The 12,111-nt window shown below is 40.6% G+C and overlaps 1 protein-coding gene across 1 annotated transcript; it reads left to right on the forward strand.

Moving 5' to 3' along the window:
• The first annotated feature begins 321 nt into the window (after positions 1–321).
• LOC102776782 (receptor activity-modifying protein 1) lies at positions 322–7,582 on the forward strand. Its single transcript, XM_006793230.3, has 5 exons — positions 322–407; positions 631–705; positions 1,935–2,039; positions 2,191–2,344; positions 6,977–7,582. The coding sequence occupies exons 1-5, from the start codon at positions 371–373 to the stop codon at positions 7,209–7,211; spliced, it is 606 nt and encodes a 201-aa protein (XP_006793293.2). The 5' UTR covers positions 322–370; the 3' UTR covers positions 7,212–7,582.
• The last annotated feature ends 4,529 nt before the right edge of the window (positions 7,583–12,111 follow it).

Here is a 12,111-nt window from a genome sequence, read left to right on the forward strand (position 1 = left end):
TTTACTCGGACACTCGCAAGGCTGAAATGGTTGCAGTTAAAGCTTTTTCTGACTGTGTAACAATTGGACTAACTTGTGGTTTATTTTCTTCAGTAACCTCTTTCTCTAACTTTGGTAGGTTTGTCTTTGATCTGATCATGCTATAATATCAAGTTATTGTCAGATCAGCATCTTTATCTGCTCGTTTTCCAACACTAGGCATGTTTAACAAGGATCTCTCAATGACACCATGGCACAAATGCACTCAGACGCATCTGCAGCAAGCTGAGATAAGGAGGGCTGGGTTTCCTTTTTCCTCTGAGCTCCAGGAGGGAAATTATAGCCTCTAAAGACACGTTGGGTCACAGACCTGCCTCGACTGCTGTCCACAATGATCCTCTACCTGCTCTTGTCTGCTTTTGTCCTCGGTATGTGTTTGCCTTGACTTGAGAGTTTTTCTTTAGATTTTGTGGACATTTCCTGCTTTTTGGATTTGCTTTAATATTTCCATGAATTGTTTTCCCCGTGTGTGGGGGCGTAATGAAGGAAACAGCAGAGGAAAATGAAAGTCAGAGTGAGAGCATTGCTTTTAAAAGTGGCCCGACTGGCATACCTGATCGTAAGGAACATCTTTGAATTTGTTGTTTGCAGGTACTGTGACATCACAATCAGCCAACAGCACAGCGGAAAAGCTCGATGAAGTTGGGAGGAACCAAACATTAAACAGTAAGTTCATTTCTTACTTCAAATACTTTGTACAACAATGTCAAACATGGAAGTGGAGGCCAGAAATAGACCATCAAAGGCTCCATTTTGGTCTGGTGAATGGCTTACTCTTGTTTTTCCATTAGAAAAATGCAACTGTTGCCTATAAATTGTAACATAAATCTGATGACAGTAGACTGTAACCTTTGAGGGGTTTTATAAACAGATTGCTCATAAAATGCAGCAAGTAAGAAAACATGCTGTCTTGCAAATTCATTACCTTATCAATATCTTTACACCCTTTTTGATGTTTGTAAACACTGATGATGTGTTTTGAGGACAGAGCTCACCTGACTGCAGAAAGTGACTGATCTCCAGTAGTGTATCTGAAAAGATGGCATCTATACAAACTAAATGCACACAAATGTTATATATTCATAATCATTTAAATGCCAATAGGATTAAAAGAAACCTGTCCAACACAGCACATGTAATGATTGGATCCTGTGTTGGACGGGTTTGGGTGCTTGAGTGATCACAAAAAGTGTGTTATACTAGCTAGCCAAAGAGCAATTCAAAAAACCAGTTCATCCTGCTCAGAACAGGGTTACAAAGCTCCAGCCCTGGGCCAGGTTTATGGGCTCAAACCAAACACTTGGTGGCCTTAGACCATGGGACAAAGCCAACCCAGCCTAACAGAGAGACATGGGCCCACGATGCAGGAGGGGGCGATAGAGGTTTGGTGCACTGTACCTTGGATTGTCTAAATAATTGCAGAGCGTTTTGTTCCAGCCTTTTTCAGTGGGAGAAACGTTTCACTACTCATCCAAGTGACTTCAGTGACTTCAGTTACTGACAGGAGTGCTTTGATACGCTGATTTTGATAAATGACATGCAACTGCCTTCATAATGGACAGAAAAAACAAGTGATTAAGTCAGCCAGGAAGCCAGGAAATTGTCTGCTTGAGACACAGATCAAGGCAGTTGGGAACTATTTTTTCATAGACTTGGAAACATCTAGAAGTTGTTTCGCAGCAGAGGGAATTACCCCTTCTGAAGATAAGGAAGAATGCAGATTAAAAGGAATTTTGTATTGTTGTAAGTCCACCAATTACATATCTGTTTCTAAACAGGACTTATCGATGCATAAATCAAATTTAAATGCAAAACGTTTTCCACTTTGGATAAACAACCATTATGAATTCAAGGTGCAATAATACCTAGAGTGAAACAAAATGTTTTGCCTGCAGGTACACTGAAACCAAAGAACGTGACATCCACATTTTACGAAGAGAAGAAGGCGGTTGAGGACAAACTGCAAAGTAACCAAGGTTCTGTTATCGGAGAAGATGAAGGTAAGTTAATGATTATCAGCGCGTCTTATTTACGTGCTGTGCATATAGTGCAGATTAAACATGAAAAAAAGGTCCGAGCGTCAGCTTCTGTTTTATACGTGTATGTCCTTTTAGTTCATATGTGTCAGAAAAATCTTTGATTACTTTGCAGAGAGTTTCCAGGATGAGGAAAATAAAATTACTGGGGAAAACTGTAATCGGACGTTACTGCAACTCTTCAGTTCCAGCTACTGTGGTGAAATTTTTCACCAGAACATGTGGGATATCGGCAGAGATAACTGGTGTGTCCAGGAACGTTTCATCAGGTAACTGAGTAAATATATCCACAAACCTCCAAGTTTAACACACTGAATAATGCTTGTTATGCATTTAAAAACTCAATATTCTGAAGGACAAAACAGCATGATTAGAATTATTGCTGAGAAATATGTAATCATCTTTTCTGGACTTCTTTGCATTAATATTCAGTATTAAAGAAACATGACGTGACCTTTTAATCTTTATTCTTCAGAAAATCTTCAAAAAGCACAAAGATTCAGGGTAGTAGTGCTGTTTCACTAAAGTCTATGTCATAGACATGAAACTGGTGAAGTTTTGCTCCTGAAACTGTAAAATATTCCATAATTCTGGTCTATAGAGTGTTGAATAATAGGCTAATAAAATACTAGAATTTCACTCACAAAAGTTATAAACGTTTTGGACAGCCTCACATACGTCCAAATATTCAATTTTAAACAGTCAATTCAATTAAAAAAATCTTCAAAAGGCACCAACAACATAAACTGGATGGAAATTTCACATATTTGAACGTCAGAGTTTCTGGGGATTGACTCACTTTTGGTGCCAGCCCCATGTGGCCACTCGAGGAACTGCAGTGGGATGCTGCCACAGATGGGCTGTATAGGGCCCCCTTTAATATTTATGGAATGTAATTATGGGAATAAGAAAACACATCAATACCTTGTCAATTTTAATTTAAAAAAAATGTCCATACTTACGTACAGAGCTTTAAAAGGAAATGGTAATGGACTGGTTGTTTTAAAGCGCTTTGCTACTCTGAGCACAAAACTTGCCTCTTTTACCCAAGCACCTTTTTCTATGCTCTTTCTGTCTAAGGCCATATCCGCACTAAATAGTTTTAGTTTGAAAACGCATCTTTTTCTCTCCGTTTTGACCTTCCGTCCACACTGCGATGGCGTTTTTGGTCAAGGAAAGGTGAGATTTAAAATGCTCTCCAAAGTGGGTAAATTTAAAAACACAGTTTTCGAGTCGCAGTGTGGACAGCGAAAATGGAGCCTTTCGAAAACGATGAAGCATTTTAGTCATGTGATGCAGTCACGTGACCAATTCAACTAAGATGGTGGACAGCAGTTGTTTTGTTTGCTCTCAGTTTTGACAGCCCTATTAAAGATTAATATCAGTCTATACATGCTCCAGATAGCTTTTCTTCAAATTCTTTAATTCTCACTTGGTTTCGGTACTTTGTACTCTTGTGTTACTCGCAGCAAAAACTCCACCTCATTGTCAGTCCATTTAAAAATTTTGATGCTTTTTCTCGACATTTTGCCGCGACGTTTCAAAGAGCCGTAAAATAAATAAACGGCAGATGGAAATGATGCAGGTTGAATCGTCTTTTTTCAGTCGTTTTAGCTGATCTCTTTGGAAACGAGGGAAAAACTATTGTGTGGATACGGAGCGTTTTTAGACAAAAACACATTTTTCAAATTTATCCGGATTAGACGTAGCCTAACATTCACACACACACACACACACACACACACACACACACATATATACTCAGATGGATGCATCAGAGAGCAACTTGGTTAGTATCTTTCCCAAGGGTATTTGGCATGCAAACTGGAACAGACAGGGATCGAAGCGCCAACCTTCCGATTAGAACAAGACTGAAGACTAGGTGAGGACACGGGTGTTTTTACATGTACATTGTGCATGTAATTCAACAATCATGAACTAATGAAAAATTAAAAATAATTGTCAGAGTGCAAAGTCAGTGTTAACAGTTTGCCAAATGTACCTTAGTATCAAAGTACTCCTGCCAGTGACATCAACAGTTGGCCTCAGCAGGCCATACTGTAACTGTCCACGTGCAGGAAGGAAAACATGCAGAGAGTGTTTACCTCAAGCCCCATTTCTTCTGAAGTGGTCCATAGTTCCTGCTAGCTAAGCTCTCGCTTATTGTCTTCATCTCTCACTTTACTCTGCAGCTTGTTCTTTCGTTCAGTTTCCAGTGGCAAAACATTTTTCCTTTCAACTTTATTTATACAGCGCCAAATCACAACAACAATTGGTGCTTCATATTCTAAGGTAGACCCTACAATAATACATGACACCAAACGAATAATTAAACAATATTTTTGTGATAAACTTTGATCAACTGATGTAATTTTCAGTTGACTCGACATACCGGATGAATGTCTGCAGTACCCCTTTTTGACCTCTAACCAGAGGGTGCTGTTTCATTTGTTAAATAGAACAAAATGAAACATGCCATGCTAGTAGCAGTAGTAGTTTTTTAAGAAGTTAAAAATTCATATACATATATATACACACACACACACACACACACACACACACACACACACACACATATATATATATATATATATATATATATATATATAGGCCTGGGAGCTTGAGGGTCCTGCGCAGTATCTTAGCTGTTCCTAGGATTGCGCTCTTCTGGACAGAGATCTCCGATGTTGTTCCCGGGATCTGCTGGAGCCACTCGCATATCTTGGGAGTCACTGCAAAAGGTTTTTTGGCTTTGAATATCCAACCTTGGAATTTTCAGATCATCTGAAGGTTTACTCAAATGAAAGCATGTGTTTTAGAGAATGACTGTTCAATGAAGTGCTTAACAACTCCTGACATTTGACTTTTGTGAGCGTCATCTGGGTGTAAATTTTGATCTTAAAAGTCACTGGCTACTACAGTTTTTAAATATATGTACCAGACTGGATGTGGGATATGGAAATACTCAAATATAGTAGTGTTTGCTTTGGTTCTTTACTGTAAAACAGTGATCATATCATCTAAATTACAAAGTAAGTAGGAAAGAAGTCAAAAAGCCCATTAGGTCGATAACAACTCACAAAGGGAAATATTCAACATCCAAACAGGCTTAAAGAGAACGAGTGCCTCTCCTGCCGAAGGGTTAATATGAGCAGTGGTCTCTTCCTTCAGCCCACTCTCTCCTCTGTTTAATTTCAAACAGGAAGCAGTTTAACCACAACAGTTTTTCTCAAGGTTGATTTGCTGCTCAGTTTCGGTGCCTGGTGGTCCAGCTCAACAGTTTCATCTCATAATCTTAAAATCTATGTTTTTATAATTTCTTATGAAATATGCCGCCACCCCGAACAAAAGCGTATCAAATTAAAAGTTATTGGTGTATGTTTGTGATAAAAACTAAGAGATTAAATGTTTTGGGAGGTTTTTGGATGATGACAGAAAATCATCAGCTTTAACCTCCAAAGACCCGGACTCCTCCACGGCATGCATTTTTAATTTCTCTTTGATATTTGGGCATATTGGGGCCCGATGAATGTAAAAACCTTATTTTTGTTTTTAGGAAAAATAAGAGCCACATATGAGGATATTCGTTTAAAATTTCGATAGAACAGTAGCAGTATAATGTCCTCGTAAGTGGATATCAGGCCCTTGTAGAGCAAAATTGAGTATTTTGGTCTAAATAACCCAACATGTGATGTCCACATATGTGGACGCCAGGTCCTAGGAGGTTAAAGGAACTAAACCAATTTAAAACTTTTGCGAACCACCAGAACTAGACAAACACAGCATAGAGGGAGATCGCAACAAGGGACAGAAGGAAACTAAAGACGTAAATACACACAAAGAAATCAGGGAGATGGAACAAACCAGGAAACACAGATGAACTAAATTGACCCACACCCAGACTGAGGCTGCCAAAGCAAACCAGGAAATAACAGAACAAGGCAGAAAAAACCCCAAATGCTGAAACAGAGATTGGACACAAACGAACAGAAAGAGAAACAAGCACAGAGATTAAACAGACTGTATACAGGGAACCCTAGGGAGAACACCGGGAGATGAGATCAGGACAAACTGGACACAAAAGGGGACTGACTAAATAAAATGGGAAACTAAGAACTAGAAATATAGATATAAAACTAAGGTAGTAGGAAAACTAAACTAGAGACTAACTAATACAGAGCTTGAAGAGAAATTATTTCATAACTCCAAGAGGATGAATCATGAGCCCATAACATAAATCCAAACACTGGACTTAAACCCCGGGATCCTAAAAAGCTCTTGTTGGACCCAGAACTAATAAATCTTGAAGTTATGGAACTGCAAAAACACAGGAGGCTTCAGAACCGACTGAGGGTGTAACATCATTAGTGATGAAAAATTAGAAAAGTATTATTCAATGTACTATGTTACACCACATGTTAGTACTAAGCAGAAATCTCACACCCTTTGAGGTCTGCTGTGGTGTATGGTTATAAATCTGGGGAGGTGCACTTCAGGTCAAAGCATGGATTTAACCCAGTATCATTAATTAAGGATTGCTATCAATAAGTGGAGGATAATGCAGATTATGCTTTACCTGGTGACCTTTGCCCTTGAGGTAAAACACTTAGCCCAAGGCTTTACAAGACTTCACTAACTAATCCGTGATGTAAGAGTGGCTACACCCATATTTTATCTGTTTTGATTTTGTTTTTATATCTGACTCTGTTGAGGTTTCTACTTTTTTACATACTTTAGCTGCATCCAAGTCAAATTGTGACTGCAGGATCAATAAGACACTTTCACAAGACACAATTTGATGAAAAAACAAATACAAGTACATTAACACATTTGAGCAAATTTTCTTCACTATCAGAGGAGTTGTTTCACCCCCACCATTAACTTTTCTCCATCTATTGCAGCGCTTACAGTGACCTAACACACTGCGTGGAATATCTGGCTAGAATGGTGGGCTGTTTCTTCCCAAACCCTGATATTCAAGACTTCTTTATCGACATCCATTTGAAATTCTTCCAGAACTGCACCAATGAGAATGATCCGATGACTGAAGATGCCCCTCAGAAGGTGGTGATTGGCCTCACTCTCCTTTCTGTGAGCTTCATCCCCATCATGGTTTATCTGGTCGCTCGGAGTTAGACGTGCACTTGTTGTACACAAGAATTTACTCCAGAGGCTGATGTGTGTATTCTTTTTAACAAGATTTAAGTCATACGTTTAAATGTGGTTAAAAATGTGCTTTGTTAAGTCATCTTGTGTTTTTACGAGTATTGTAACACTTTCACTTTGCGTGGTAGACATCAGCAGCTATGCATAAGCACTTGAAAGACAATTTGGCTGAGATGTTATGAACATGATGTTTAAAAAACAATGACACAGCACTGAGCTTACTATTTTGTTTCATTTTTGTCTAACTGAGAAATATGCAACGTATTTAATTGCATAGTTTGACTGTGTAATCTATATAGAGGGAAAATGTATATGCAATTAAACTATATTACCTAAAATAACATCTTTTTTGTGTCTATATATAACATATGAGTCTGTGTTTTTTTCAGTGTAACTGGAAGAAAAATTTTTCCCCCAAAATGTCACCCTAAGCAGCCCGTTCTCACTCCCGAGGCGTAACATGTCGACGTTTTGTCACGTCCCGCGGCGTTCCTGAGGAACGCAAAAGGAGACCTTCGGTGTTCTTATGGTACGCGGTGGGTTATGGCGGAAATCCAGTGCAATGATGCTCCCTCGGTAATAGACGTTCCAGCCTTGTATTCCAGCCCTAAACCTAACCTTATCCCTAGCCCTAACCATAACCTTTTTCCTGACTTTAACCAGGACTTTAATGATGTTAAATAGCGTGTTTCCAAGCGATTTGAAGAAAAAGAGCGAACATGTGTAGATAGAGTCCATACGGTTCTCATATTTCCTCATTTTTCCGAGGTCGTCATTTAGGAACGTGGTGGGTAGCCGAAAACGTAATATGTTGACGATTTGTCACCTAGCGTAAAATGTTACGGTTTGGGAGTGAGAACGTGTTGCCCTAAGAATAATAATAAACAAAAAAGTATTTACATGATACTCGTGTAGTTCTGCAAGAAGTTTTGTCATTTATCACAGACCAAAAAGTTTATTTATGGACACTTTTTAAAACCACTAAGGCCTCCAACTTCCGCCACTAACCACTCCTCAAAGCACCTGACCATATCGTTCCACCAAATTGCACTGGTCAACATATGTCACCCCCCTGCACCATCACAAGGTGGTGATTCATCGAGGCCTCCTCAGGAACTGGAAGGACCCACAAACCAGACTCAACAACGTGTTTTAAGTTGAACTGTATTGATCTTTATTGTGGCAAAGTGTTTTTAAGAAACTGGGAGCAGGCAGGCTGAGTGTGGATCACAGATGTTTAGGAAGTTCAGGTGGTGATGTGGAGTGGAGTTGTTCCCAAACTGCAGGTACATCTATGTTTGATCTTTGATTGTGAAGTCTTCAGACAGGTTGCTAACTGGGGCGACCTACAGCACCTTTTCCTTTTGAACCTACTCAGACTTGCTGTGGATCAACACGACTCAACTCAGATCGACTGGTTTTCCATTAAAACCCAGTGTGCGTGTTTGCCATCATAGCAACGGGTCTGGGTGTGATGTAATTAATATGCAACATGAGTGCTACAACAATGGTGGACAGTGAGGCAAGAATATACCTGCTGCTTGGTCTGTGGCTTTTCGTCAGTCTTGGGGACCACAGTGGGGTTTTGTAACCATTTGCCACATTGTTGGGTTTCAAAAATGGTGGAATGAGACACTTTCATGACTCGTCAACTGACTCGACCAGCAAATCGGTGGCATGCCGTGTGACAACTTCACATTTTACTACCTGCTTGGATTGCTTAGCACCCGGGACAAGCAGGTACTAAAACGTACCTGGTACAAGGTACTATGAAAACCCTGAAAACCATGGCGAACCGTGATGAGTCCAAGTAGGTACTAATGGAAAAGAAGCTTAAGAGTCTTACTTGTAGCCTGATGATTCAATATATCAATGGGTGAGGAAGGGCTGACCCAGAGAGAGACAGAGAAGAAGAGAGAGAGAAGGGAAAAGGGAAGAAGAAATCAAAAACCCGGACCCACTCGGTTCATAACACCTAGGATGAGTTGCTGGGGCATTTAGTATTTCTTGTTTATAGAACCCTATAAAAGGTTAAAGATGTGGTTTAGGTGCCCTAAGAATCATAAAGACACAAGAACAACCTTTCTTTAGCACATTTTTTAAATTTAATCCAGGTCATCTCAAAGGAAAACCACAGTTTCTTTCTGCACACCTACACCACCCATAACCACACACCAAGCCAACCCTCCCTTTTGTGTTCACCTAAGAAAATCTTAACGAAAGTTTATGGTGAGTTCAGTGATACCATTGTGCCCAACAAAAGAAAGTTCAGCGGCCGAAAATTAACCAGTGGTCTGCCAGGGAACTGTTGCACCACCTGTCTTTGTCTTGCAACAACTTCTTGGGGGGGGGGGGACTCAAAAACTGATGGGTTTATGGACCAAGTCAGTATGGCACTGCTAAAACTGCTAACTTTGAAGAACATAAAGGATATGTTCATAAAGGTGTGGCAGAACCCCCCCATCTCAAACAGGAATATTAGATCAATCCAGAAACATTGAGAGCCGGAAAAAACCTAAAACACGGTCTACTTTATAAAGACAGAGGGACACATAAAAAGGAATAGATTAACTCAGACACTATAAGTAGCAGGTAAATAAGAGAAGAGGGAAGTGAACACACAGAAAACCACACGAGGATCTGACTTCCAAAATAAAAGAGGAAGTAAAAGTCAGCTTCAAAGTTTGAACAAAGGGATCTGAAGCGGAGATAAAATTCAAGAACCAAATTGTGACATTTATTGACTTCAAAATCAGACCAACTTCTCCGACAGCAACTGGCTTCCTTTTATACTCCACCTGCCTCTGGTTATATCTGGAATATTCTATTTTTGGGGGTGGCAAGACAAAAATTTTTTTTTACATAAATCGACATCAAAAAAAATCTGGAACAAAAAAATTACATATTTACATACATTACGTATTGTCGCTCTGTGCTCCATCACCCCCACACAAGCTGGATTTTAGGCCTTTGTTTCATGTTGGAGCTGAACTGAGGGATCTCAGTCTGCTTGACGAAAGAGACCGGTCGCATATGTTACACACTTGATAAGTTACTTTTAATTGAAACATCCTAAATAACTTTTTTTGGTTATTTAACTTGTGGCGGAGGGCTTTCACTTCGGTGGCCTCAGAATCTCATCTCTGCTTTTCACGGATGATGTGGTTCTGTTGGCTTCATCGGGTGAAGGCCTCCAGCTCGCACTGGAACAGTTCGCAGCCGAGTGTGAAGCAGCGGGAATGAGGATCAGCAACTCCAGATCTGAGGCCATGGTTCTCAGCTGGAAAAGGGTGGAGTGCCCACTCCGGGTCGGGGATGATTTCCTGCCACAAGTGGAGGAGTTCAAGTATCTCGGGGTCTTGTTCGTGGGTGATAGGAGAAGGGAGCCAGAGATCGACAGACGGATTGGTGCGGCGGCTGCAGTGATGCGGACGCTGCACCGGTCCGTCATGGTGAAGAGGGAGCTGAGTGTAAAAGCGAAGCTCTCAATTTACCGGTCAATCTACGTCCCTACGCTCACCTATGGCTACGAGCTGTGGGTAGTGACCGAAAGAATGAGATCGCGGATACAAGCGGCAGAAATGAACTTCCTCCGAAAGGTGGCTGGCCTCTCCCTTAGAGATAGGGTGAGAAGTTCGGCCATCCGGGAGGGGCTCAGAGTAGAGCCGCTGCTGCTCCACATCGAAAGGAGCCAGCTGAGGTGGTTCGGGCATCTGACAAGGATGCCTCCTGGGCGCCTCCTGGGGTTGGTGTTCCGGGCATGTCCCACTGGGAGGAGGCCCCGGGGCAGACCCAGGACATGCTGGAGAGATTATATCTCTCGGCTGGCCTGGGAATGCCTTGGTGTTCCCCCGGATAAGCTGGAGGAGTTGGCTGGGGAGAGGGAGGTCTGGGCTTCTCTGCTTAGGCTGCTGCCCCCGCGACCCGGCCCCGGATAAAGAGGATGAAGATGGATGTTTTTATAATTTCTTTTCTACTGTGTCTTTCTCCTCCTAACTCCTTTGTGCATTATTATCATCCCCTGAACTGATTTTAGGGCTCTAACACATGAAAGCATACATAAACATGTTTATTGCCATGCATACTTATAGCAGATGAGACATATCACCCTCACGTCTCCAGAGAGCTAACAATGAGCTATCTAAATGAAGACAACAGCTGGTTATAAGCGAACATTATGCCAGCTAATGTTGGGCTTGACTGTTCTAAAAAACACTTTTTCCTTCTGAAAACAGTTTGATTATATTCTCACATCATATGAGAGCCTATTTGATAAGTGTCCAAGTTCAACAATGTTAGATGTGCTTACAGTAGCTAACAGCAGCTAATAGAGGCTAACAGACGGTAATAGAGGCTAATTGCAGCTAACAGAGGTTAATAGCAGCTACATGTGTTTTTAACCACTTCACTTTATTATGATCTATGATAAAGCAGGCCATGCTTTGCAAGTCCCTAACCTATGAGTACACAGTAGTGTGAACAACCTGTAACCTGGGTTAAAAAGATGCATAAATAGTAAAAGATAAGTAAAGTCTGAGAATATAAATATCAAAGAGTTCATTTATTTAAATTTTCTTGTATATTAAAAAGGTAAAAGTTCATGTAAAATGATTAAAAACATGTTTGCATTGTTTAAAATAAGTTATCTTTGTTTTATTGTGAATTGCTTTTGAGATCTGTAAGTTCCTACGGGGATATGGTCAGTGAAGGTAACACAGGGTGGAGAAGGAAAAAGAGAAAAAAGAGAGCGCGAGGAGAGAGAGCGGTGGCGCATGAGTTACACGGAGCATCCGGAGAAGTTAGCTTGTTTTTATGTACTAGTAGTAAGTGTGTTTTGACTTTTCGGAAAGATAAGTCACAGTGTCGGTAA

Source organism: Neolamprologus brichardi, chromosome 8, assembly GCF_056152115.1.
Source record: "Neolamprologus brichardi isolate AB-2024 chromosome 8, ASM5615211v1, whole genome shotgun sequence".
NCBI lineage: Eukaryota > Metazoa > Chordata > Actinopteri > Cichliformes > Cichlidae > Neolamprologus > Neolamprologus brichardi.

Bases quoted from the DNA above. Each gene is read 5' to 3' on its own strand.
- LOC102776782 (XM_006793230.3), top strand. From the start codon at position 371: ATGATCCTCTACCTGCTCTTGTCTGCTTTTGTCCTCG. The intron at 408-630 runs GTATGTGTTTGC...TGTTGTTTGCAG, and splicing joins CTTGTCTGCTTTTGTCCTCG to GTACTGTGACATCACAATCA. The intron at 2,040-2,190 runs GTAAGTTAATGA...ATTACTTTGCAG, and splicing joins TGTTATCGGAGAAGATGAAG to AGAGTTTCCAGGATGAGGAA.